Genomic DNA, 24492 nt, shown 5'->3' on the forward strand with positions numbered 1-24492 from the left:
TGGTGCAATTTAACATTTTGTACAAAAACCTTGCCTGATTAGCCTATAGAATGTAACGCCCCGAAATAAATACCATAATCCAACTACCAATAATATATACACAATGATATCGACAAAATGGTAATCTTTCATTAATCAGAGTTGTTGTACAAAAGGTGACACATGTGATATACATTCATAAATTGTTCATCCTAAATCTACATCATGAGTTACGAATAGTAATATGAAATGAAAGCTAGATAGATATTCACATGCCCTAAAGGCATACATCTTTCCAAGACCATGCTTGATTATAACAAAATGAGTCAGAAGCTCAATACAAATAAAGTCCTAGGGTTGTCCAAAAAGTAAAACACAAAATAAACAAAATTAGCCTTTAGCCCCACAGTCTTCCCAATCTAAGTCCTTGGCGGAGGCATATCATCAGCACCGAAAAATGGTTTATCCTAAGTAGGATGAGTCAAAGCCTAGTAGAAATAATCTAACATAATATATGAATTTTAACAAAGATATAAGTATGATGTGCATAAGCAATGCATGTGATAAAATCATCCATAATCCACAAGATCATAAGATGCCAAGTTTTATATCTCATTTCATTGTTCATATCCATTTCATTCAATTAACCAATGCTGATGATACAATTCATTGGGTCTCAAATCAATATAGTTATCATACAAATTCATTTATTTGCCATTTTACGGAAATTTCATTTGCGGGATCGGCACCCATGTATAGAAACGGTTTTCGGGACTTTCACCCTAGACACACATGCCAACTTAATTCACTGGAGTCCATCATCTTTCTCTTCCCAAAAATGAAGTACATCCATTTTCTCCTTACAAACATCATACATATACAATGTATTAAAACACAGCCATGTTCAATGACAATCAATAAGAGATTAGTTTCAATTCACCGAATCTTCATGCAATGTCTATAACAATCATAACTATCCTCCACCGATAGCTCAAAAGCAGATATTTCTAAACAGATATACAATCTCCAAGACAGATAAATTATCTAAATTTCCATGGGTAAGAGGTAATACATATCCAACTCCACCATTTATATAAACATCTATCCAATTTCACATTTCCAATACCAATTCCATTATTTATACAAAATAATTATTAGAAACAGATTAGGGCAAAGCTTCTTTTTCTCCCAAAATCCAATCCATGACCTTATATTTACATCCACAATCATTTTCTATACTTTCATTTAAAAACCCCTCTTTTGATTTTTACACAAAAACCTTAGATTTGTCTAAAATCTTCCAAATCCCAACATCTATTTATACAACAACAAATAACTAAGTTAAAAATCATAGGAGAGTGTAGAAAGTCCCTACGTCAAGTTTAGAAGATTAAGAGGTGAAGTGGAGAAACTCCAAAGATGCCGTAACCATGATTTATTCGGATGAAAACGTAGCTCTTGAGATGCTCTACCATTTTCCAAAGACACTAGAGTAGAGAAACTAATAGATCTAAGTGAAAATGTAGAGAGAGAGGGTCACGTTCTAGGATTTTGAGGGGAAAAGATATGAAAAAGTGATGCAAAAAAATGCTACTACGAATTGATATACGCACAGTCCACTCGAGCGCAAGAAATGACGTTCGAGCGTTAGACACAATAAGTTGTTCCGCTCGAGCGTAAGAAGTGACGCTCAAGCGTAGATTACACACTCCTAGTAGTTTTGCAGACAATAGAACAACGCTCGAGCGTAGAAAGAACCGCTCGAGCGTGGAATACATTCTCCCAGTAGTTTTGCAGACCTGCAAAAGTACTGAAAGTTTGCAAAGCCCACTAAAATATTGTTGAAGATAAGGCATCATTCCATTTTGTTATTGCATTTACCATTTCTACATCTTTGTGCACTCTATTGCCATAAAACCCTAGGTTTTTGTTTTTTGTTTTTTTTTTTTAATTATAGATTTCGGCACTGATTTTTCAAAATTATACATTTAATTCGAAACTTAACTTCCAAATAAAAGTGATTAGTTCGACAAATTTGTTCTAAAAAAAAAAATCAATAGTTGATATCCGAATATAATGAAATAATTTGTCAGTTGATGTCCGAATATAATGTGATAATTTGGCACTGGTTGTCCGACTAAACACCACAAAAAAAAAAAAAATTTGCACGAAAAAACTAACATTTTCATCTTTGATAGAGTACCTAGGTGTGTGGAAATAGAATTTCCCTCCAAAGAGTAATTTGTAATGAAATTACAAATCTCGTAAAGGAGAATGTAAGTATTCAAACGTGAAAAGAGATTTATATGAAGTAGTAACCTTAGGTGATGTCAGTGTAATTTACCCTCTATGTATATATATAAGAATAATGCTTGGGACCCCCTTTTGGGGGTCATCCCCTCACCCCCCTTTGCCACGTGGCGGGGGGTGATTGGAGGAGCAGGAAAAAAAAGAAAAAGAAAAAGAAAATGTAACCAATGAGAGAGAGAGGGGGTCAAAGGGGGTGGGAGGAAAAGGGGGGATGAATCATTGTTGTATATATTATTAGAGAGAATAGAAATGAGTGAAGTTGTGAATATAAAAAAATAAATTAATAAGTACTATATATGTTTGTGTATATATATCTATACACTTATATATAAGTGGGAGTTAACATTAGCTATAGTACAAGATGGCTTTTATTTTTCTTTCCACTTTTGCCCCTATTTTTGTGCTGTGTTTTCTTCTTTTTTTTCTTTTTTTCTATTTTCTTTATTATTTGCTTGGACAATTTCATAATTTTTATATTTTGTTTATAATTTTTGTCTCTTTTGATAACACTTATAAATCAATTTTTTAATAAAAAAATTCACTAATTGTGTTTGATTGCAATTTTAGATTATAATTTATTGTATTTTTTCAACTAATTTGAAAAATTAAAAAAATGATATGTTTTTAAGTTGTAAAATATAATTTTTGAAACTTATTTGAGACTTCTAATTTATATGGACAAAATAACTCTATTTCTTTTGTTTTAATTATAATTTTTGAGTGGATGTTAGATATTTGCATATGACAAGTAATCAAATAAGTTTAATTTTTTTTTTTAAACAGAATATAAAAAGTTATACCAAACAAATTTGCAATTTATTTTATTTTTTTGAAACTAATAATCTAAAACATTATAATCACAAAAATTCGGTTACAAGTGATACCAAATTGAGTTATTACTTATCAATACTCTATTCATAATAAACATGAGTAGGAACCTATTAAATCACTGAAACTGTGACACATGAAATGATAAGTGTTTTGAAAAATTGATAAAAAGTTAGCTTTTTAGTTTTTTTAGTTTATTTTGTCTTTTTGTGAGTAAAAAATGTGAGAGGTGATGTGACTCAAAATGGATAAAAAGCTAAAAGCTAGTTTTTTTAGCCGTTCCTGAAAGACCCCAAAGGATTGTGCATAATTTGTCATATTAATATTTATTGTTATTCAATGATGACAAATAATATTCATTTTTTTTTTTGAGCTGATTTTATAAATACTTATAGTAAAGCTTTAAATTTTTTACTTGTTATGATAAGGTTATTATTGCTAGAAAAAATCTATGTATTTGACAAATGATAGATGTTTTTTTTTTTTTTTTTTTTTTTTTTTTTTTTTTTTGAGGGGGGGGGGGAGTGGGTGTTAAAGTTTAGGTGAGTGTTGGATAGAATAATACCAAATGTTGCTTAAGTAAATAAGAATTTTATGAGATCGTTTAGAGATTAAAAATGTCAAATATTATTACTTAGACAGTCACCTAAAAAATAATATACTTTTGAAGATACTTTTATGTCATTTCAAATTATTTTTCCTTTTTATCCAATTAATAGTAAAAAATAATTCAATTTTTTTAGGGCATCCTAATCAAACATAATGCAATAATCTCCAATTCTTATTTGAGAGTAATGATATAACAATAGAATTGGGAAAATTATAATTAAAAAAAAAAAAAAAAAACCTAGAGTTTGAACTTTTTTTTTTTTTTTTTTTTTTTTTTCGAACCTAGAGTTTGAACCTTATAAACTCCAATTCTTGTTTGCACCTAGAGTTTGAATTTTATAACAAAATAAATTATGAATTTTTAATTTTATCAATTTAAACCATAAACTTTTGATTTGCTTTCAATCTAAACTATTTATCTATTTTTGTTAAGTAAAATAAATGAAAAAATATATATATTTTACTCCTCAAATTCGATAGAAATTATATTTTAGATATTTTGAGTTTAATGACTAAATATAAATTTTTTCATCCGTTTTATTTAACAAAAATAGACAAATAGTTTAGATTGAAAACAACTAAAAAATTTAGAATTTAAATTGATAAAATTAAAAATTCAGAATTTATTTTGTTACATGGTTCAAAACCTAGGATTTTATATTTTTTTTTGGTGGTAATTTTTCCAATAGAATTTTATACAAATTTATATATAGAATAGTATAACTTCTTCTAGTTACTTCATTTTAAATCAAAATACAATCTATCATTGTCTTCATAATTTTAAAAATGTCATTGACACTTCATTATTAATATTTTTTTCCCTCTATAAATTTTTTATTGTAGTTGTGAAATTTAAATTTACTACAAAAACTATTATATTTGTGAAACATAAATTTATTACAATAGTATCTCGTGCCTTGCACGGGCATTTTTTCCTAGTATATTATAAAGGGATTAGACAATAAATAAATTTTTATGGATATTAAATTGAAAGGCCTTTTATGAAAAAAAAAAAAAAAAAAAAAAAGAAGAAGTATGAAAGAAAGAAACTAAAGGACATATATGAAATTTCAGGAGCAAACTGAAAAATATAATAAAAAAATTATGGTTCAAATAATTATTTTAAAAAGGGTTAATTACATCAACTTACCTCAAGGTTTGGAAAAAAATAAAACATATTATACAATTTTGACATAATTATATTGAATTTCTTTGAGATTTTAATCCGCATAACACTTAACCTATTTTTCATCAATAGTTTGTTAGTTATATGAATAAAAAAAATTATATTGTCATTTATTTTACACGAAATGTATACTTGACGTCATTTATTTTTGTATTTTTATACAATTTTCATTAATTCTACTTACTTTAATTTTATTAAGATTTTAGACCATGTCCAATCTAGACTCAAATCTTTCATCAAATTTAAATTGATGAGAATTTGGTAAAAACAGTGTTCTAACCATTTCACCAAATTGGTATCAAATGAAGGGAGTACGACCTTTTTCATCAAATTAAGGAGCGTTTAACATTTCATTAGATTTCGCAAGTGATCATTAGTGTACGATTAGATTGGAAAAAATTTGAAGAAAATTTACACTAGGCCGAACGACTATGCAAACATCCTTTCGTTCGTTTTTTCGGTCGACCAGTTATTTGATGAAAATTAAAAATTTAGCGTTAAAACGCTTGGTATCAGATGAAACTTTTAACCCAAATCTTTACTCAAATTTGATAAAAATAAAAAATAAAAAATAAAAAAGTAAAAATTAGAGATGCTCCAAAATCAAAGTTAGCGTAAATTATATTAAATTTATAGGATTTATTATATTTTCTCTAAATGTCAAGAAAAGTCTGTAAGTTACTTTTAGTTTGAGCAAAATTTCACTTTGATAGAGGTTCAATTTTGAACCTTATATTTTTAATTTTGTTTCAATATAGACCTACCATCCATCATGCAAAATTCGATAGATCAAAGTAGAATTCAAAAAAAAAAAAAAAAACTACAAAGCCCCCATCGCAATATTTTTTCATTAAAAATGTTAAACAACACATAATGAAGATTACATTAGAATAATACTAAGAATTACGAAAAAAATATTATAAAATATTTAATGAAGATTTTTCATCCCTTGATTAATGTGTAGTGTTTTCTTATATGTATAATCTAATGGTAGAAAATCTTTCATGATCATTTTCATGATACGTAGCCGTACTCATTACGTTATAACAAAATTGAAAATTGTTTGAGGGCCTGAAATCAAAGGCTCGAAACCCAAAACGATTTTTTTTTCTCTTTTTCTTCCTTTTCTTGCTTTTTCTTTCTTTTTCTTCCTTTACCTGTTATAGAGGCGAGAGAGAGAAATGAGAGAAGAGGAAGAGGAAGAGAAGGAGGAGAATGAGGAGAAAAGATGGGGAGAAGGAGGAAGAGAAGAAGACGGTGATGGCGGAAAGGAAGATCGACGGTGATGCGTCGACGGTGATGGCGGTGATCGGAGTCGGATCTGATTCGGATCTCTTTTTTTTTTTTTTTTGGGCTGATGATGATGTGATCTGATCTGAGTTGATGATGTGTTGATTAAGATGTTGTTGTTGGTTCTTCTTCTTCTTCCTTCTCTTTTCTTCTTCTTCGTCTGGTTCTGCTTGTTCTTCATCATCTTCAAAACAGTGAGAAAGAAAAAGAAAAGAAGAAAAAAAAAATCCAAAACGACGTCGTTTTGGATTTGGAACAAATTCAAACTTGAGAATTTCGGGCCTAGTAGTAGCTCTGAACAAAATTAAAATTAACATTAAAAGTACTAAAGTGAAACTTCTCCCAAACTTCAATGACAACTGTGTAATTAACCCATAAGTTCCAAACCCCAGATAAACCCTTGATCCTCCAAGTTCTCACCCCTCCTCTCTCTAAGCTTCAACGGCTCCCTCTTCTACCTCCCTCTCACCATGTTGAACTCCAAACCACCCACACCTAACCAACCATACCCACTCGCAGATTACCCACAAATGGTTTTTCTCAGAACCCTCCGTTCTCGCCATTTCCACACACTCCTAAACCCCCAAAACCCTCCTCCTTCCCAATACTTCAAAAACCCTACAATCCAATTCTTCCACAGACCCATTTCGCTTTCCGCACAATTCAAATCCGAATCGATCAGCAATCAACAGACAAAGAAGCCCTTGCACGTTCTGTTCAAGGAAGCCGTTGGATTATCCAAAAAAATTGAACCCATTGAAGCCCAGAACGAACCCGAAACCAATGAATTGAAGAAGAGATTGAGAAAATTGGAGGAAGAAGTGAGGAGGTTGAAAGAGAATAGTAGTGAGAAAGTAAAAGTAGAGAATTTGAAGAAAAAGAAGATTGAGAATGATGAGTCTAGTTCTAAGAGCTTGTACCCGTTGTTTGCGAATAAAGGAGGTGATAGTGAGAAATCTAGGGTTGTGGAGTCTTTGAGGATGGAGGATCAAATGGTGTACAAAGAGCTTTCGCTCGAATTGGCTCTATTTGTGAAGCATTTGTACAAAGAAGGCTACTTTGTTAATGCTAATGTCTTGCCCAATAACAAGTTTGATATTACTTGTTTTGAGAACAGTTATGGCCGTGATTTTATTAGGTATGCCGCGGAGAAGTTTGGCAAGGATAACCAAGAAATTGTAAAGTATGAACAATTCTTTGCCATCACTTTTTTCTTTATATCTATAGTTTGTTGTATGTTTCCCATTACATTAATGTAATAGTTTATCTACTTTTGTTTGAATGGTGATGATTGTTTTCTAGAATTAAGCTTTCAAATATTAATGTCAAAAATTAAAAATAGGGCTGAAAACAAGCCGAGTAGTAGTAGTAGTAGTAGGTTGTTTAAACTTGGTTTAATAATCATACGAGCTTAAACTTATGTTCAAGTTGGTTTGTTTACATAAGGAGCCGATCTCGAACGGGATTTTAATGAGCCAAACACAAGTCGAGCTCGAGTAGCTTGGATTTTTATAGTATATATAAGCTTATCGAACCAAGTAATAGGTTATTCAAGATTGGCATGAAAATTTAACGAGCTTAAAATTGTGTTGAATTTTTGGCTTGTTTACGTAATAAGTCGAACTCAAGTAGCTTGGTTCGTTTAACAGCCCTAAAAATAATGTTGGTTTTAAACCTTGACTTTATAAACATATATGTGAAAGAACCTTTTATGGGCTGATGTGTGGTCTGATTAATTTTGTTTGAAGATAGAAGTGGGGATTTTGTTTGAAAGTAGTTGTTCAAAATAAATTCCACGAAGTTGATTCGTTGTGTCCCTTTATGCAGAAGTCTTAGTCTAGCTGATCATGACATGCTTTACCGAAGAAGACATGAAAGTGATGCAACCTATGTTCTATAAATAGTTCTAGCATTTTCTTTGGAGAATGAAATATCAGTAAATCTGGCTTAAATAGATAGTTAAATCTCCATTCACTCACAAGGAATTGACAATTAACAATGGTCAATAAAACAGAGAACATGCTGAAAATTTCTAAGACATGCAATAAACTTAATTATAATGTTTTTAAAATGTCACAATTTACTTCAAGCAACATAACAATTGACATGTAACAACCACAAAATTAAAGAGAAGAAAATTTTCCATAACTTGAAGCAACACCAAAACTAAAATTATAGTTGAAATTATTCAGGCTTCTATTGCAAAATCATACATAAGGGTGGAACAGAGTGATCGGATGTAAACAATAGGAAACACGATTAAGAGAGATGGGACAAGAATGATTAGACAACAAGATTGTAAGTGGGAAAACAATGATCAAGGGATAGAATGGAAGGGGGTGAGCAATGTAGAGGAAGTAGGATTTATCCCCCAAAAAAAAAAATGTGGAGGAAGTAGGAAACTCACCAAGGTGTATAACAAGAGAAGATGGAAAAGAACAAGAGAACATAGAGAAAGAGAAAAGGAAAAAGGAGTAAGAGGAAGAATAGCTGCAGCTCTTGATTGCGACACAAGGCTTAGTTTGATTTGTTTTGGTTTGGAAATTAATCCTAGGGAGAGATGCTATAGTCATTTATTTGACTCCAGAGTAACTAAGGGAAGTACGTTGTCTGGCATTATTGTTGATTGTGGTTCACAAGGAAAGCTTCTCAGATTCCATGAGTTGGTGGCATATGTTAAAAGACATTTTCTCTTCTGTGGTTTTCTTCACAATATTTTAATTGGTGACTGCCATTTACTTAATTTTTGGCTCAAAATGAAGGGCTTCCACATTAATGATCTTATCTATATTCTTTACAAGTTTCTAAGGAAAACGTGTAGCACAATGTCCAAAAAACTTGTGACATGGAAGTGTGACTGATTGACATCTCTGCATAGTTTGAGGCATTAAATAGTAACTTGCACATGCAATACTTCATTTCCGTATCAAAACAGAATTACGTTTGCTAGGGCATGTGCTGATTGAATTTGGTGTAATTGATAAGGTGGATAAATGGCAAGTGCAGTAAATGAGCACCAGCCGTGTAAGAGAATCCGGTGCCCAAGGGCTATAGTGAAAGCTAAGACTGAGATGCATTGGTGGTCGTACAAGGAATAACATGCGGCAGTGATGGTGAGAAGGAACGTTGACACTGATGAATTGTCTAAAATAGAAAATGAAAAATCATTGAAAGATATGTCTGACTCAGAAAACCTACATAACAGACAGGCACAGTTCAGCATGCATGTGTATGTGTCTGAGTGGGTGAATGAGGGTGCGTGTTTGCTAGTCATGATGATGGTTCCACTTCCATATTTTTGTTCTGTATTGTTTCCATGTTTCCATCTGTTAGCTCCTTCGAGTCTTATGAACTTAAGTAATGGATGCACAGATGGTTGTCAGCCAGTGACTTGAAAAAGGTCCCTCTTTGGATGTCCTTCGCTCGGAAGGGAAAATGTCTTTTCTGCTAAACGCTTGTGCAATTTTTTCAGAATTCAAGAAGACACCGTAAGTCAATTGTCTCATTGAAAAAGTTCACCTCTCTAATCTTTCTGGTCTCATCTACATACACTTACTGATTTATTTTGGAAAAGACATTATTTTTATTTTTATTCTTTTGTCATTGTTACATGCTCACATTCAGGTATGCAGTAAATGCGTCTTGAAATCATCATGCAAGTTTGTGAATCAGAGTGTATCGAAAGGCAATAATAACAATTTGAATCAGAGTGTATCGAAGGGCAATAATAACCATTTTAAATGTATAGTGTTGTCAATGCATACAATAAAATCTGAAGTATTGGGTACTACAGTTAAATTTCATGATTGAATATCAGAATTGATTTCTCTTTTTACCCCTCTGTTTTCTTTTTAAATCCCCAATGATATTATTCTAGCTTGTTCATCCCTGAAGTATTGGGTAAATAAATACTGAGAAAATAATCTTTCGTATATACAATGTAGTTGGGTCCCTCATTTTGATGATTTTGGTTCTGGTCTTTCATCTTATTGGGTCTATGCTTATGTCCAAAATGATGTAAATGACAATGCAATGCAGCTATGATGTACTTTTTAAAAATGTGTGACAGTAAAATTTACCCTGATGCAATTGATGCTAATTTTGTCTCCCTATTGAAAAGAATCAAAAAGAAAAAAAATTTCATGATTAGATTGTTAAATTGTTAAATTTTTAAGGGGAAAATCATACCGTGGCCTTGTAAATTAGTTCATTAATTTTAATTATATCAATTTTGTTCTTTAATTTTTCATATTGTATCAATTTACTCTATTTAATAATGTAGTGGTCACTTTGAAACAGAATTAATTTTTTCAAATTAGACATCAACCTTTTGATCAATCCAAGGGGAGTAAATACACTATTTATCTTTTGATTTCAATCTAATTCGTTAAAATGTTATCAATTGAACTAAATTAATATAATATAAAAATTTTAAAGATAAAATCAATAAAATTAAAATTATGATTAAATTGACAAGAAACAAAATATAAGGTCACAAGTGGCCTACGAACTGGATGAATACTTCAATTCTGCTCAGTATGAGCAAGTGTTGGAGATCTTGCACATGGCATTCTGGTGGCAAACACAGGATTATTTACACAAAAGACTCCTTAAATTGTTGAAAAATATCATTTTAACTCTTTAATTATAAAAATATATAAATAGATCTCTTAAACTATTGAAAAGTATCACTTTGTACTCTAAACTATAAAAACGTACAAATGTCCCTAAATTATAAAAACATACAAATTGAACCGTTAATAGAAAGAATCAAAGTGAAATATGTCAATTTTAGAGGGACAAATTGATATTTTTCAATAGTTTAGGGAATTCATTTGTACGCTTTTATAATTTATGAAATTAAATGATACTTCTCAATAATTTAGAAGGTCTTCATGTAAATAACCTGGCAAAAATATGTAGGGCAAACCAGAGAGAGAGAGCCAAGAGGTTGGAGCAATTTCCAAGTATGCATGCTGGTCAAGCAATCACCACAAGATCCGAAAGCACTCAAAGGATCTGTTTATGTTTTCCTGTGCAACAATACTTACATTTCAGAAAAATTATCAATATATATTTGTGGACCATATTTTGAATATAATTCATATTACTAATTTTAAAATTATACAACACACTTTATTTTTGGGATATTTTTTAGGGTACATAGCATTTCCTCTGCTTTGTGCAAGGCCTTTCAAATTATATTTCTTTAAAACTGATTTTCGCATCAAAAAACTAAATTAATTTTTTTTTTTAAATATTTGTTACTAGAAAATTTTGTATTTTTTTCTTTTCATCTATATGTAGATCTGCTCAACAGACACCGTACATGTAAATCTACCATTCCATTATTTTCTAAATATAATAGGTCTTATATATATATACGTGTGCGTGCGTAACGTTTGTTGTGTGAATGTGTAAAATATGAGAAAAATAGTAAAATCTATCTAGTGATATATAACAACCCTCTTTTAATTTTGTTGCCCAGTGATACAAATATTATGGAAAAATCTTATTTAGGTGAGATTTTTCACCTAGTTGAAGAAACTTTGCCTTTGAAAATGCTAGCTAACACACAAATCAAAAAGAACAAAGCTACTACCATCCATGACCCCTATATTTTTAGGTTTGATATTGCACATATCCTTCATCTTTCATTGTTTTCATCAATTGCTTCCAAAAGTTACGTGGTATCCAAGCATTATGAGTATTGGGTTGCCCTGCAAATCACATGAACCACAAATGCAGAAAGAGAGGGAGAGCCCAAATGTTGCGGATCGGGGGCACACCAGGGAACTCAAACAAGCAATAACACACAAGATTTAACGTGGTTCAGCAAGTCGCCTACGTCCACGGGCAGCAGATTCACTATATTGAACAAAATGGTAAGAATTACACACTCTCTGTAATTCTCTCTCTCTCTTTGCTCTCAGCTGTACCCTCAACTCTCCTTAGCTTCTCTATATATAGAGATTACAAATGCAAGAGAATGAGCTGGCTGCCAGCCCATTTTGTGCTTTTGGTGGCTGGCTTCTCATGGCCTCATGGCCAACTCTCATGGCCTCATGGCTGGCCTCATGGCTTCCCCATCATGGCCTCATGGCCAACTCACATGGCCAGAATCTGTAGCCAATATTCAATAAATCTCCACCTTGGCGAGGATTCTCTTATCCAACATAGTGATCGATCAATACTGCCATGCACCCGAAGGTGTTCAGTTCCGAGAGATGTTGACCAAGTCCAAACAATGTTGGAACTTGATCCCAGAAACTACCTTTGTGAGCATATCAGCCGGATTATCTGCAGTACCAATCTTTTGAAGCAGAATATCCCCTTCATTCATAATTTCTCGGATGAAATGGAAACGGACATCAATGTGCTTGGTGCGGGCATGATGAACCTGGTTCTTTGCCAAACAAATGGCACTCTGACTGTCACAAAACACCTCAACGTGCTTCTGAACAATTCCCAAGTCTGCAATCAACCCATGTAGCCAAATAGCTTCTTTAAAGGCTTCCGTCACTGCCATGTACTCTGCCTCTGTAGTAGACAAAGCCACCGTTGACTGAAGCGTTGACCTCCAACTTACCGGCCCTTTAGCAAGCGTAAATAAATACCCTGTTGTTGACCGGCGTTTGTCTAAGTCACCAGCATAATCTGAGTCCACATATCCTTCCAAATTCTGCCCGAGTCGGTTATCTCTCTCGAACTTCAATCCCAGATTGACCGTGCCATGTATGTACCTTAGGATCCATTTCACTGCCTGCCAGTGATCTTTTCCTGGATCATGCATATACCTGCTTACCATACTCACAGCATGCGAGATGTCAGGCCGTGTACAAACCATAGCATACATTAATGCACCAACTGCATTTGCATATGGAACCTGTGCCATATGCTTCCGTTCTTCTTCTGTGCGTGGAGACAACGAAGCACTAAGCTTGAAATGAGGGGCCAATGGTGTACTTACAGCTTTGGTTTTCCCATTGATGCCAAATCTGTCTAACACCTTTTTCAGATACTGGGTTTGTGTCAGACAAACCGTGCCCTTCTTCCTGTCTCTCTTGATCTCCATGCCAAGAACTTTCTTTGCTTCTCCCAAATCCTTCATTTCAAACTCCCTTGCTAACTGTGCCTTGAGTTTGTCAATCTCCACCTTGCTCGTAGATGCAATCAGCATATCATCTACATATAAGAGCAAATAGATGAAGGAACCGTCGGGAAGCTTACGGAAATATACACAATGATCAAATTGACTTCTTGTGTATTCTGTCTCCATCATGAACCGATCAAATCGCTTGTACCACTGTCTCGGGGATTGCTTCAATCCGTACAACGATTTGTTCAGCTTACAGGCCCAATTCTCTTTTCCAGCAATTTTGAAACCATCTGGCTGGGACATGTATATCTCCTCTTCAAGATCTCCATGTAAGAAGGCAGTTTTGACGTCGAGTTGGGCGAGCTCGAGATCAAACTGTGCAACCAAAGCTAACAAGATGCGAATAGACATGTGCTTCACAACAGGTGAGAATACCTCATTGTAGTCTATTCCTTCCTTCTGAGCATAGCCTTTAGCTACCAATCTAGCTTTGAATCTGATGTTGTCTCTGCCTGGAATGCCTTCCTTCTTGGTGTAAACCCACTTACACCCAATTGCTTTCTTGCCTTTTGGAAGTTGCACCAATTCCCAAGTCTGGTTCTTGTGAAGTGACCCGATCTCTTCATCCATAGCCTCCTTCCATTTGACACTTTCTGCATTATGCACGGCTTCTTTGAAAGTGCAAGGAATATTGTCTTCAATGATTGGAAGTGCATAGGCTACCATATCGGTCATCCAACTGGGTTGCTTAGTAACCCTTTTTCCTTTCCTGATCGCAATGGGTTCTGATTGTTGCGGAGCCTCTGGATCTTCATTTTCATCTGAACTCTCTTCAGAGCTATCCTCTGAGACTTCTTCAGGATGGTTGATTGGCTGACTAGTCTTTGCTGGAGTCTCAAACTCCACCTACACTGACTTCTTCAATGCTTCCTCATTCTGTTGAGGATCTGGTTGCTTCAGCATTGTAGACTCATCAAAGGTAACGTCTCTTCTGATGAGAACTTTCTTTGATTCAGGGCACCACAGTCTGTATCCCTTGACACCATCACCGAAGCCCAAGAAGATGGCTTTCTTGGCTCTTGGATCCAACTTAGATTCTGTAACATGAAAATATGCTGGACATCCAAAGATACGTAACTGATCATAATCAGTAACTGGGACTCCTGACCATACCTCCATGGGAGTCTTCCCCTCTAATGCTGCAGTAGGTAGTCTGTTGACAAGATGACGAGCATAGTTCAATGCCTCGCCCCAAAATGCCTTGCTCAATCCAGACTGTGACAGCATACACCGGACTTTCTCCACCAAAGTGCGGTTCATGCGTTCTGCAACTCCATTCTGCTGCGGTGTTCCAGGAACTGTGAAATGTCTCACTATCCCTGCATTCTGGCAAACCTCAAAGAAGGGATCTAATGTATATTCTCCACCATTGTCAGATCTGAGCTTCTTGATCCGTCTGCCTGTCTGGGTCTCAATCATCTTCTTCCATGTAAGAAAGATGTCTAAGACTTCATCTTTGTGTTTCATTGTATAAACCCAAACTCTTCTAGAGAAATCATCAATGAACGACACAAAGTAGTGTTTACCTCCCAACGAAGCATTCTTGGAAGGACCCCATACGTCGGTGTGGACGTAGTCTAGAATCCCTTTGGTACGGTGAATTGCAGTACCAAACTTGATTCTTGTTTGCTTGCCCAATACACAATGCTCGCAGAACTCAAGCTTCCCCGTCTTGGCGCCTTTCAACAGGCCTTGCTTTACCAACCCTTGTAAAGCCTTCTCACCGACATGCCCTAGGCGCATGTGCCAAAGTTTGGAAGTGTCTGATGCATCATCTTCTGAGCTGGAACTGGTGGAGACAGCCACTCTCCCGGTGACTGTAGAGCCATCTAGGAAATATAAATTTCCCTGTCGAGTACCCTTCATTGCAACCAATGCTCCTCGAACAACTTTAAGGACTCCACCTTCCATGGTTACTCTGTAACCTTTGGAGTCTAAAACTCCCACTGAGATGAGATTCTTGGTTAGATCTGGTACATACCGTACATCTTCAAGAATTCTGATTGTTCCATCATGGATCTTCAGTTTAATTGTTCCAATCCCCTTTGTCTGGCAAGCTTGGTCGTTGCCCATCAGCACAACTCCTCCATCGAACTCTCATAAGCTCGAGAACCACTGCTTGTTAGGACACATATGGAATGAACATCCGGAATCTATTATCCATTCATCAGACTGGCCATATGATGAAACTGTGAAGGCTCCTCCTTCATCCTTATCTCCATCTCGTGCAATATTCACCTTCTCTTCTGTCTTGTCTTTATCTGGACAATCTTTTGCCCAATGCCCCTTCTGGCGACAAGCTGCACACTCGTCTTTTGCAAGACGTCTTTTGTCTGAAGGTTTCCCCCTGGATTTTGAGCGAGACTTTCCTCGCCCTGTATTTCTTCTGTTATTTGTTCTGCCTCTGACTGTTAATGCCTCGGATGTTGAGTCCCTGTTTGCAGACTTATCTTTCCTTCTGAACTCATTGTTCACCAAGGCGTTTGCAACATCAATATACTTGATCTTCTCTTTACCGTACAGTAAAGTAGTAGTGAGATGATCACACGAGTCAGGCAAGGAATTTAACAATAACAGTGCTTTGTCTTCATCACCAACTTGATCATCCAAATTCTTTAAATCCGTAATAATTTTGTTGAAGTTATTTAGGTGTTCGTTCATCGAAATACCTTTAATGTAGTCGAAACGAAACAACCTCTTCCTCAAGTAGAGCCGGTTCTCAATGCTCTTTGTCATGAACTTATCTTCCAGCGCCTTCCAAAGCTTCTTCGCAATATCATATTCTGTAAAGGCATACTTCTCCTCTTTTGCAAGGCAAATTCGGATGGAACTGCAGGCCAGGAGATTCACCCTCTCCCATTCTATCTCGTCCAGGTCATCTGGTTTGTCTCCCAGAGTGAAGTGCAGGTTCATTTGGACAAGCATATCCTTAACTTCGCATCTCCACATGCCAAAGTTGCTGCTTCCATCGAACTTCTCTACCTCGAACTTGGCATGGGACACCGGGGTCCAATGCCTAGAAGTGCTTGTACTGGCTGAATTACTTACGGACTCGGTTGATCTAGATTCTGCCATTTTTGTCTTTTTTTTTTTAGAAACTTCAATTCAAAAAACTGACTGTACAGATGTGTTCGGAATACTCTAAATAGTTGGGAAGCACTATTGGATCGTCAAAAACGGACTCCGAATGGCTCTGATCTGGCAAAAACACTTTGGACGGGTCAGATCTGCAGAATCTGGTGCGCTGAGATGCACCGGATAATTTCTCCGGTCAATGGCTGGTCAACGGCTCAGTCAACGGCGTAGGCGGCGCGGTCAACGGCGGCTTGACGGCTGGTCAACGCGGCTTGGTCAGCGGCTCAGGCTGACTGGGCTGACACGTGGCTGACACGTGGCTGACGTGTCGGCTGACGTGGTACGCGCGTGTATTACACGCGCCTTCCCCCACTCGTCTTCTTCCTCCGTCAGCGCGTGGGGCGCGTGGATGAGAGTTTGACCACGCGCCGGGTGCCTGAACGGCGCGTGTGGGCGCGTGCCGAGACTGTGACTCACGCGCCAACTTCCAGGGGCGCGTGAGGGCGCGTCGAAGCTCTTCTGGGCTCTGTTTTTGCTGTTCTGGACTCCTCTCGGGGAGTTCTTCCTCCTGGTATGGTCAAAAGTGGATTTTGAGCACTTCGAAATCTGGGCACTTTCGGGAAAAATTCGATTTTTCGCAACCCGAGCTCTGATACCAATTGTTACGGATCGGGGGCACACCAGGGAACTCAAACAAGCAATAACACACAAGATTTAACGTGGTTCGGCAAGTCGCCTACGTCCACGGGCAGCGGATTCACTATATTGAACAAAATGGTAAGAATTACACACTCTCTGTAATTCTCTCTCTCTCTTTGCTCTCAGCTGTACCCTCAACTCTCCTTAGCTTCTCTATATATAGAGATTACAAATGCAAGAGAATGAGCTAGCTGCCAGCCCATTTTGTGCTTTCGGTGGCTGGCTTCTCATGGCCTCATGGCCAACTCTCATGGCCTCATGGCTTCCCCACCATGGCCTCATGGCCAACTCACATGGCCAGAATCTGTAGCCAATATTCAACACCAAATTGTTACAGCTTTCGTGAAGGTCAAAATTTATCCGACGATCAAACCTTACCCAATAAGGAATTTTACTACCTGAGGCCAGTTATAGTTATAACCACCAACTTGGTTACCCAGTAAGTTACTTCATTGACCTTACGGCACTGAACTAGGTAGAAATACCTAGGACGCGAGACAATTCTCTTTGAGGAACACATCAAAATAGCCCCATAGCTTCGTGAGACAGGGTGCTCTTCTCAAAGGGGGCCGTGCTGACCAGCTTTTCGCAATTATTTACCAAGAACACAGTGCTCCACAAAGTTGAGAGAGAGAGAGAGAGAGAGAGAGAGAGAGAGAGTTCCCCCAGTAAATGATTCACATACAAATTAGTTGAAAATCACCATTTCAATATATATATATATATATATATATAAACGTTTCCTCCCAGCAATGAATTTTCTATAGTTTGGCACGTAAATTATGTACATCAGGTAAGTTTCCATCACTGGCAACTCAGTACATATAGTTTGGAACTCACCTCTTCTTTTGGGACTTATGCTGCACAACCCAACCACTCGTGTAACCGATTGCTTCTCCATAATGAACAAAGAATAGACAGAAATTCACCATAAATGGAAATGGTTGACATAGAATCTATAGTTGATCGATCACCTTTCAAGTTTCTTGTACAAATCTGACAGTGCATGATAGAGAATGGCAGCCGTAGGAGGCCGAGGCAACAATCCAAGAAGAATATCCGATGCCCTGATGGATGGATTACCGTAGAATCTGGAATTTTTTTGGGTGCGGGTGGTGACTGTTAGAACATAATTCAAATGTGGGCTAAGGGGACAGCTGTAGCAGATCTGATTGTGGGACGCCTGTTGATTGCTTTTCTACAAATATATGATAGTGGACTTAGTGGTTGAGAGTCTTTAGGATTAGTTGCCTAGTGGTTGAGAGTTTTTAGGTGTTTTATTATCTGTTAATGTAATCTGGTAGCAAAAAATAAGGAAGTAGTGCATTGTGTAGCTAACAGAAGAGTCTATTTGAACTCTTTTAAGTGTTTATTTTAGGGGTGTTTGTAGCCATTTGTAAACACTGCAATATTCAATAAATTCTAGAGTGTTTCTTTCATAATTTTTTTTCTAACATTTTGGTATCAGAGCCAGGTTAGAGTGCTTTGTTAGCATATCAGTGTTCTGGTCACTTCAAGTTATGGCTGGAAACAACATTGTAGGAAGCGCCCCTCAAAATGTTCCCATCTTTACTAGTCTTAATTATCAATTTTGGGGCATCAAGATGACGACGTTATTCAAGTCCTATGATTTGTGGGACTTGGTGGAGAATGGCTTTGTAGATCTCGCACATCCTGAGCAAGCTACAAGGCTGATAGCAGCTCAACGCAATGTGCTGAAAGAAAAATAGCAGAAGGATGCCAAACCTTTATTTTTAATTCAGCAAGCTTTGGATGAAGCCATATTTCCAAGGTTTATGGCTGTCTCCACATCAAAGGAAGCATGGGATTTGCTTCAAGAAGAGTATCAAGGCTCAAGTAGAGATGTTACAGTGAAGCTGCAAACTTTACATTGGGAATTCGAAAATTTATCAATGAAGTCTTCAGATGCAACTCAGGAATTTTTCTCAAAAGTTACTTCTATAGTGAATCAAATTAGATCACTTGGAGAGGAATTGATATATCAGAAAATTGTTGAGAAGGTTTTGCGAAGCCTTCCACCCAAATTTGATCATGTTGTTGCAGCGATAGAAGAGTCAAATCTCGCCGTGAATTGATGGGTCCTCTACAAGCACATGAGTAGCGGCTGAACAGAACAACATAAACTTTTGTTCAACATGCCTTCCAATCAGGGCTTGATTTGAAGAAAATGTTAGATGGCTTGGGACGAGGAAACAATGGAAGGGGATGCGGAAATTCATTGCATAGAAGAGGAAGAGGTAGATTCAATGGCCAGCAGAGAAACTTTAACAGAGGTAACAATGCTACTCTTACTCTATGTTCACATTGTGGAAAGACAAATCATGAAGATAAGGATTGTTGGGTTAAAACCAAATCTAGCCAAAATAAAAATGCTCCACAATGTTATAATTGTAAGGAGTTTGGTCATGTTAAGAAAAATTATTTTCACAAGGCCAAGGAGCAGGCCAATTTTAATGAAGTAAAAGATGCATATGAAGAGAATTTATTTCTTACTTGTCTGGCTGCTAATATTGATATGTCTGAAGATATTTGGTATCTTGATAGTGGTTGTAGTAATCGCATGACTGGTAATAGAAATTTCTTTGTGGAAATTGACGAATCAGTGAAGACACAAGTAGAGATGGCAGACAACAACCATGTTTAGGAACGCAGTTTGGGTACTATTGTTGTGATTTTAAACTCTGGAAGAAAGCTCATTCATGGTGTTATGTATGTTCCGGGGTTAGCTCAAAATTTGCTGAGTTTAGGCCAATTGATGAGAAAAGGTTATTGTGTTACCTTTGACAATGATGAATGCATGATATATGATAAGAGAAGCATGAACTTAATTTACTCAGTCAAATTGACAGAAAACAAGATGTTTCCTCTTATGTTTTCAAAGGTTTCTGTCAATTAGTGCATCAAGTAGTGATTCCATGCTTTGGCATAGAAGATTTGGGCATCTTAACTTCGGTGGGCTGAATTTATTGCACAAAAAGAATATGGTTTCTGGTTTTCCAATGATTAAATTTGATAGGGAAATATGTGAACCATGTATTTTTGGAAAGCAACATCGTGACAAGTTTCCAGTGGGTAAATCTTGGAGAGCTACAAAGCATCTAATGCTGGTGCATGCTGATATATGTGGTCCAATGCAAATACTCTCTTTGAACAAAAGTAAGTATTTCTTGATCTTTGTTGATGATTTTTCAAGAATGACTTAGCTATATTTTCTGAAAGAGAAATCTGAAGTTTTTGAGTGTTTCAAGCAATTTAAAGTTGCAGTGGAAAAACAGAGTGGCTGCTCTATTGTAACATTGTTTACTGACCGTGGTGGTGAGTTTACATCCACAGAATTCAGAATGTTTTGCAGCAATCATGGCATCCAAAGACAACTCACAGCAAGCTATACTCCTCAACAGAATGGTGTCGCGGAGCACAAGAATAGAACTATAATAGAGGCAGCAAAAAAACATGTTGAAAGGCAAAGATCTTCCCAAGAAGTTTTGGGCAGAAGCTGTGGCATGTGCAATTTATCTACTCAATCGGTTTCCAACTCAAGCAATCATAGGGAAGACTCTTTATGAATCCTGGTATGGAAGAAAGCCTAATGTAAGTCACTTAAAGGTATTTGGTTCCATTGCATATGCATTTGTACCTTCTGAGTTAAGGAGGAAATTAGAAGATACGAGCACCAAGTGCATTTTTGTTGGCTATAGTGAAGAAACTAAAGGTTATAGGTTGTCTGACCCTAAATCTGGGAAATTAATTATTAGTCGTGATGTGTTGTTTAATGAAAGTGATATTTGGAATTGGGGCCCTAGTGAATCGAAGCCCACTTTGATGGAAGAAAAAAATATTGATCTCGAACCCTTTAGCCAACAAGTGTCCCCTGTTTCATCTCCAAATTCCACACAAAGAAGGGTAAGAAGTTTTTTTGATATTTATGCTGCATGTGAATATGCTTGCCTTGCTTTGGAACCTACTTGTTTTGAAGATACAGAGGATACTTATTTTGCTGATAACCAATTTCAAAAGAGTTCTAGTGAACCAACTTTGTATATTAAAAGTCATAACAATGAATTCTTGGTTGTGTGTTTGTATGTTGATGATATGATATATATACTGGAAGTTCTTCTCAAATGATAGAAGCATTTAAAGAGTCGATGATGCAAACTTTTGAAATGTCTGACTTAGGTGTTTTGCATTATTTTTTGGGTATTGAAGTTGTGCAAGATTCGGACGGTATTTTTATTTGTCAAAAGAAGTACGCAGATGATTTGTTAAAAAAATTTGGAATTATAAATTGCAAGCCTGCCAAGACACCATTAAATGCAAATGAAAAGCTTTCCTTGAAAGATGAGGTTGAAAAGGTTGATGAGAAATATTTCAGAAGTATAGTGGGATGACTCATGTATCTCACTCCTACAAGACCAGATATAGCATTTTTTGTAAGTCTCATATCCAGGTTTATGCACAGTCCAAGAAAACATCATTTGGGGGGCAGCTAAGAGAATCTTGAGATATGTTCGAGGCAGTTCAAATTATGGCATCAGGTATATGAAAGGCAAACCCAATAATCTTGTTGCTTTTACTGATAGTGATTGGGCTGGTTGTGCAAATGATAGGAGGAGTACAACAAGTTATATATTCAGCCTTGGTTCAGGAATCATTTCATGGGTATCAAAGAAGCAGCAGAGTATAGCTTTGTCAAGCACAGAAGCAAAGTACATAGCAGCCACAACCACAGCATGTCATGCTAGTTGGTTAAGGAGAATTTTGGAAGATCTAAAGGAAAACAAGATGGTCCTACTGTGATATTTTGTGACAACAAATCCACAATTACATTGACCAAGAATCCAGTCCAGCAAGGATGATCAAAACAAATTGAGATTCGATACCATTTCATTCGAGAGTTGGTTTCTAAAGGTGAAATAGAGATGCAGCATTGTAACGCAGAGGAATAGCTAGATGATATTCTCACAAAGGCTTTGGCAGAAGATAAATTCAAGGAATTTTGGTCTATGATGGGAGCGCAAGCCCTTGTTGAATTAAGGGGGAACATAACTCAAATGTGGGCTAAAGGGACAACTGTAGTAGAGCTGATTATGGGACACCTGTTGATTGCTGTTCTACAAATATATGATAGTGGACTTAGTGGTTGAGTGTTTTTAGGTGTTTTATTATCAGTCAATGTAATCTGGTAGCAAAAAATAAGGAAGTGGTGCATTGTGTAGCTAACAGAAGAGTCTATTTAAACTCTTTTGAGTGTTTATTTTAGGGGTGTCAGCAGCCATTTGTAAACACTACAATATTCAATAAATTCTAGAGTGTTTCTTACATAATTTTTTCTAGCAGTGACAACGCTCACTTCAAGCAAGCATCCAACAAATGCACCTGGAAAAGCAAATATAAGTCATCATGTCATCCATCATATTCTCCTCTTTAGTCATGTTATATGGCATAGAAAGGAACCAGCGGACAAAACTTTCTGAAAGAAGGAAATATGATATGAACACAAGTCATAGTCAAAGTTATCCTTAAAACCCGCCACAGAAATGCAAACATGACTAAAGACCGGTTGTTTCCCATTCGAAGACTCCCTAATGAGTGTCGAACTTATAGCATGATCGGATACAGCTAAGTATACGTACAACTTTTCTCCAATTTCGATGCTTGTGAGCAAGGGTGATTTGGCCAACTAGGCTTTCAATTCTTGTAACGCGAGATTGCACTCTGGAGTCCACTCAAACTAAGATTTCTTTTTTATCAACTAGAAGAACAGTTGGCATCGGTCTAATGATCGGCTGATGAATCTGTTGAGTGTCATTGCCATTCCTGTAAGCGTTTGGATTCTTTTTACGGATGTGGGAGGAGTTAAATTGAGCAGCGCTTGAATCTGATCGAGGTTGACTTCTATTCCTCGGTGAGTAACGATGTATCCGAGGAACTACCTAGACCCAACCCCAAAGGCACGTTTTGCTGCATTGAGTTTCATCTTGTATTTTCGAAGTACCCCAAATGTTTCCTGGAGATCATTTGGATGATTCTTGGCCTCCCTTGACTTGATCACCATATCATCAATGTAAACTTCAAGATTTCGATCAATCTATTTACTGAACATTTTTCGTAACCAGTTGTTGATACATAGCCCCCGTATTTTTCAAACCGAATGGCATTACCTTGTAGCAGAACAGTTTGATGGAGGTAATGAAGGACGTCTTCTCTTGGTCCTTTGAGTGCATAGCTATCTGGTGATATCCTCTGTATATCTAGGAAACTCATCCTCTCGTGCCCGGATGTCAAGTCTACTAGCTAGTCAATTTTGGGTAGGGAAAACTGTCATTGCGGCATGCCTTATTCAGATTGGTGAAATCCGCACAAACTCTCCACTTCCCAACAGTGTTAGACAGCCACTCCGAGTATTGGACTTCACGAATGGCACCTGCTTCGAGCAATTTCACAACTTCCTCTTTTATGGCTTCCATGTGTTGTGGTGTCGATCTTCCTACGAGGAAGAAGTCAACCAATTGCCTCTTTTCTTCTGAGGTGAGACTCTTTCCTACGAGGAAGAATCTTTCCTCATCTACAAGGTCAATTTGTATTTGTTTGAGTTCTTCTACACTTTTGTCACGAGGCTGGGGGTTAATCTCCTCTTGTTCTGATTCACATGCCTGAACTTCTTGTACTCTTGGCCTTGCGGTTGATACTGCCATGCACCATTTTGCTATTGTATGATCTCCTTCTATTGTCCTTATGATGTCTCATTCTGGGAAGCGTATGACTTGGTGAAAAGTTGATGGGACGGCCCCCATTTGATGTAGCCATGCCCTTTCCATTATGGTGTTATATGGGGATTGCACATTAACTACTTGGAATTTGACTTGCTAGACTTTTGCTTCGGCTTTTATAGTTTAAAAAAAAAAATTCCAAGGGAAAAACTGGACTTGAATTGAAACAGTAGAGAAGTAAATCAACTGCCAGTAGGGCTTCTTGAAGAGCCTATAGTTCATAATTTCTGCAGAACTCCCTTGATCTATCAATGTTCTCTTAACAGTGAATTCTCTGATCTGAAGGGTTATCACTAGAACATCATTGTGGGGATGATGAAACCATGTCAGGTCTTCATCGGAGAATGTGATCCTCAATTTGGAAGAACACATTTTTTTTTGTGGAGACTCCTAATAAAGCCATTACTTCCTTGTGAGGTACTGACATCCTTATTTCTTCATTTTTTTGGGGCTTGCCTGCATTTTTGCAGGAACTGAATATATCATATTGATAGTCGTCGTTCGTTGCACGTCACCACCTTTGTCCCTTCTTTTCTCTTTCCGATCAGGGAAGGAATCAATATAGA

The 24492-nt window shown here is 36.5% G+C and overlaps 1 protein-coding gene across 2 annotated transcripts; it reads left to right on the top strand.

Annotated features, from left to right (window-relative positions):
- The first annotated feature begins 6561 nt into the window (after positions 1-6561).
- Positions 6562-9672, top strand: LOC114305097 (uncharacterized). Of its 2 annotated transcripts, none has more exons than XM_082877174.1 (2): positions 6562-7385; positions 9575-9672. In XM_082877174.1, the coding sequence occupies exons 1-2, from the start codon at positions 6673-6675 to the stop codon at positions 9651-9653; spliced, it is 792 nt and encodes a 263-aa protein (XP_082733300.1). In that variant the 5' UTR covers positions 6562-6672; the 3' UTR covers positions 9654-9672. The 2 variants fall into 2 exon arrangements, with proteins under 2 accessions (XP_082733300.1, XP_082733301.1); XM_082877175.1 differs by lacking the exon at positions 9575-9672 and adding an exon at positions 9188-9336 and having other exon boundaries at positions 6563-7385.
- Positions 9673-24492: the final 14820 nt, after the last annotated feature.

The sequence above is a fragment of the Camellia sinensis genome, chromosome 7 (assembly GCF_055761805.1).
Source record: "Camellia sinensis isolate YWXY chromosome 7, ASM5576180v1, whole genome shotgun sequence".
In the NCBI taxonomy this organism is placed as follows: domain Eukaryota; kingdom Viridiplantae; phylum Streptophyta; class Magnoliopsida; order Ericales; family Theaceae; genus Camellia; species Camellia sinensis.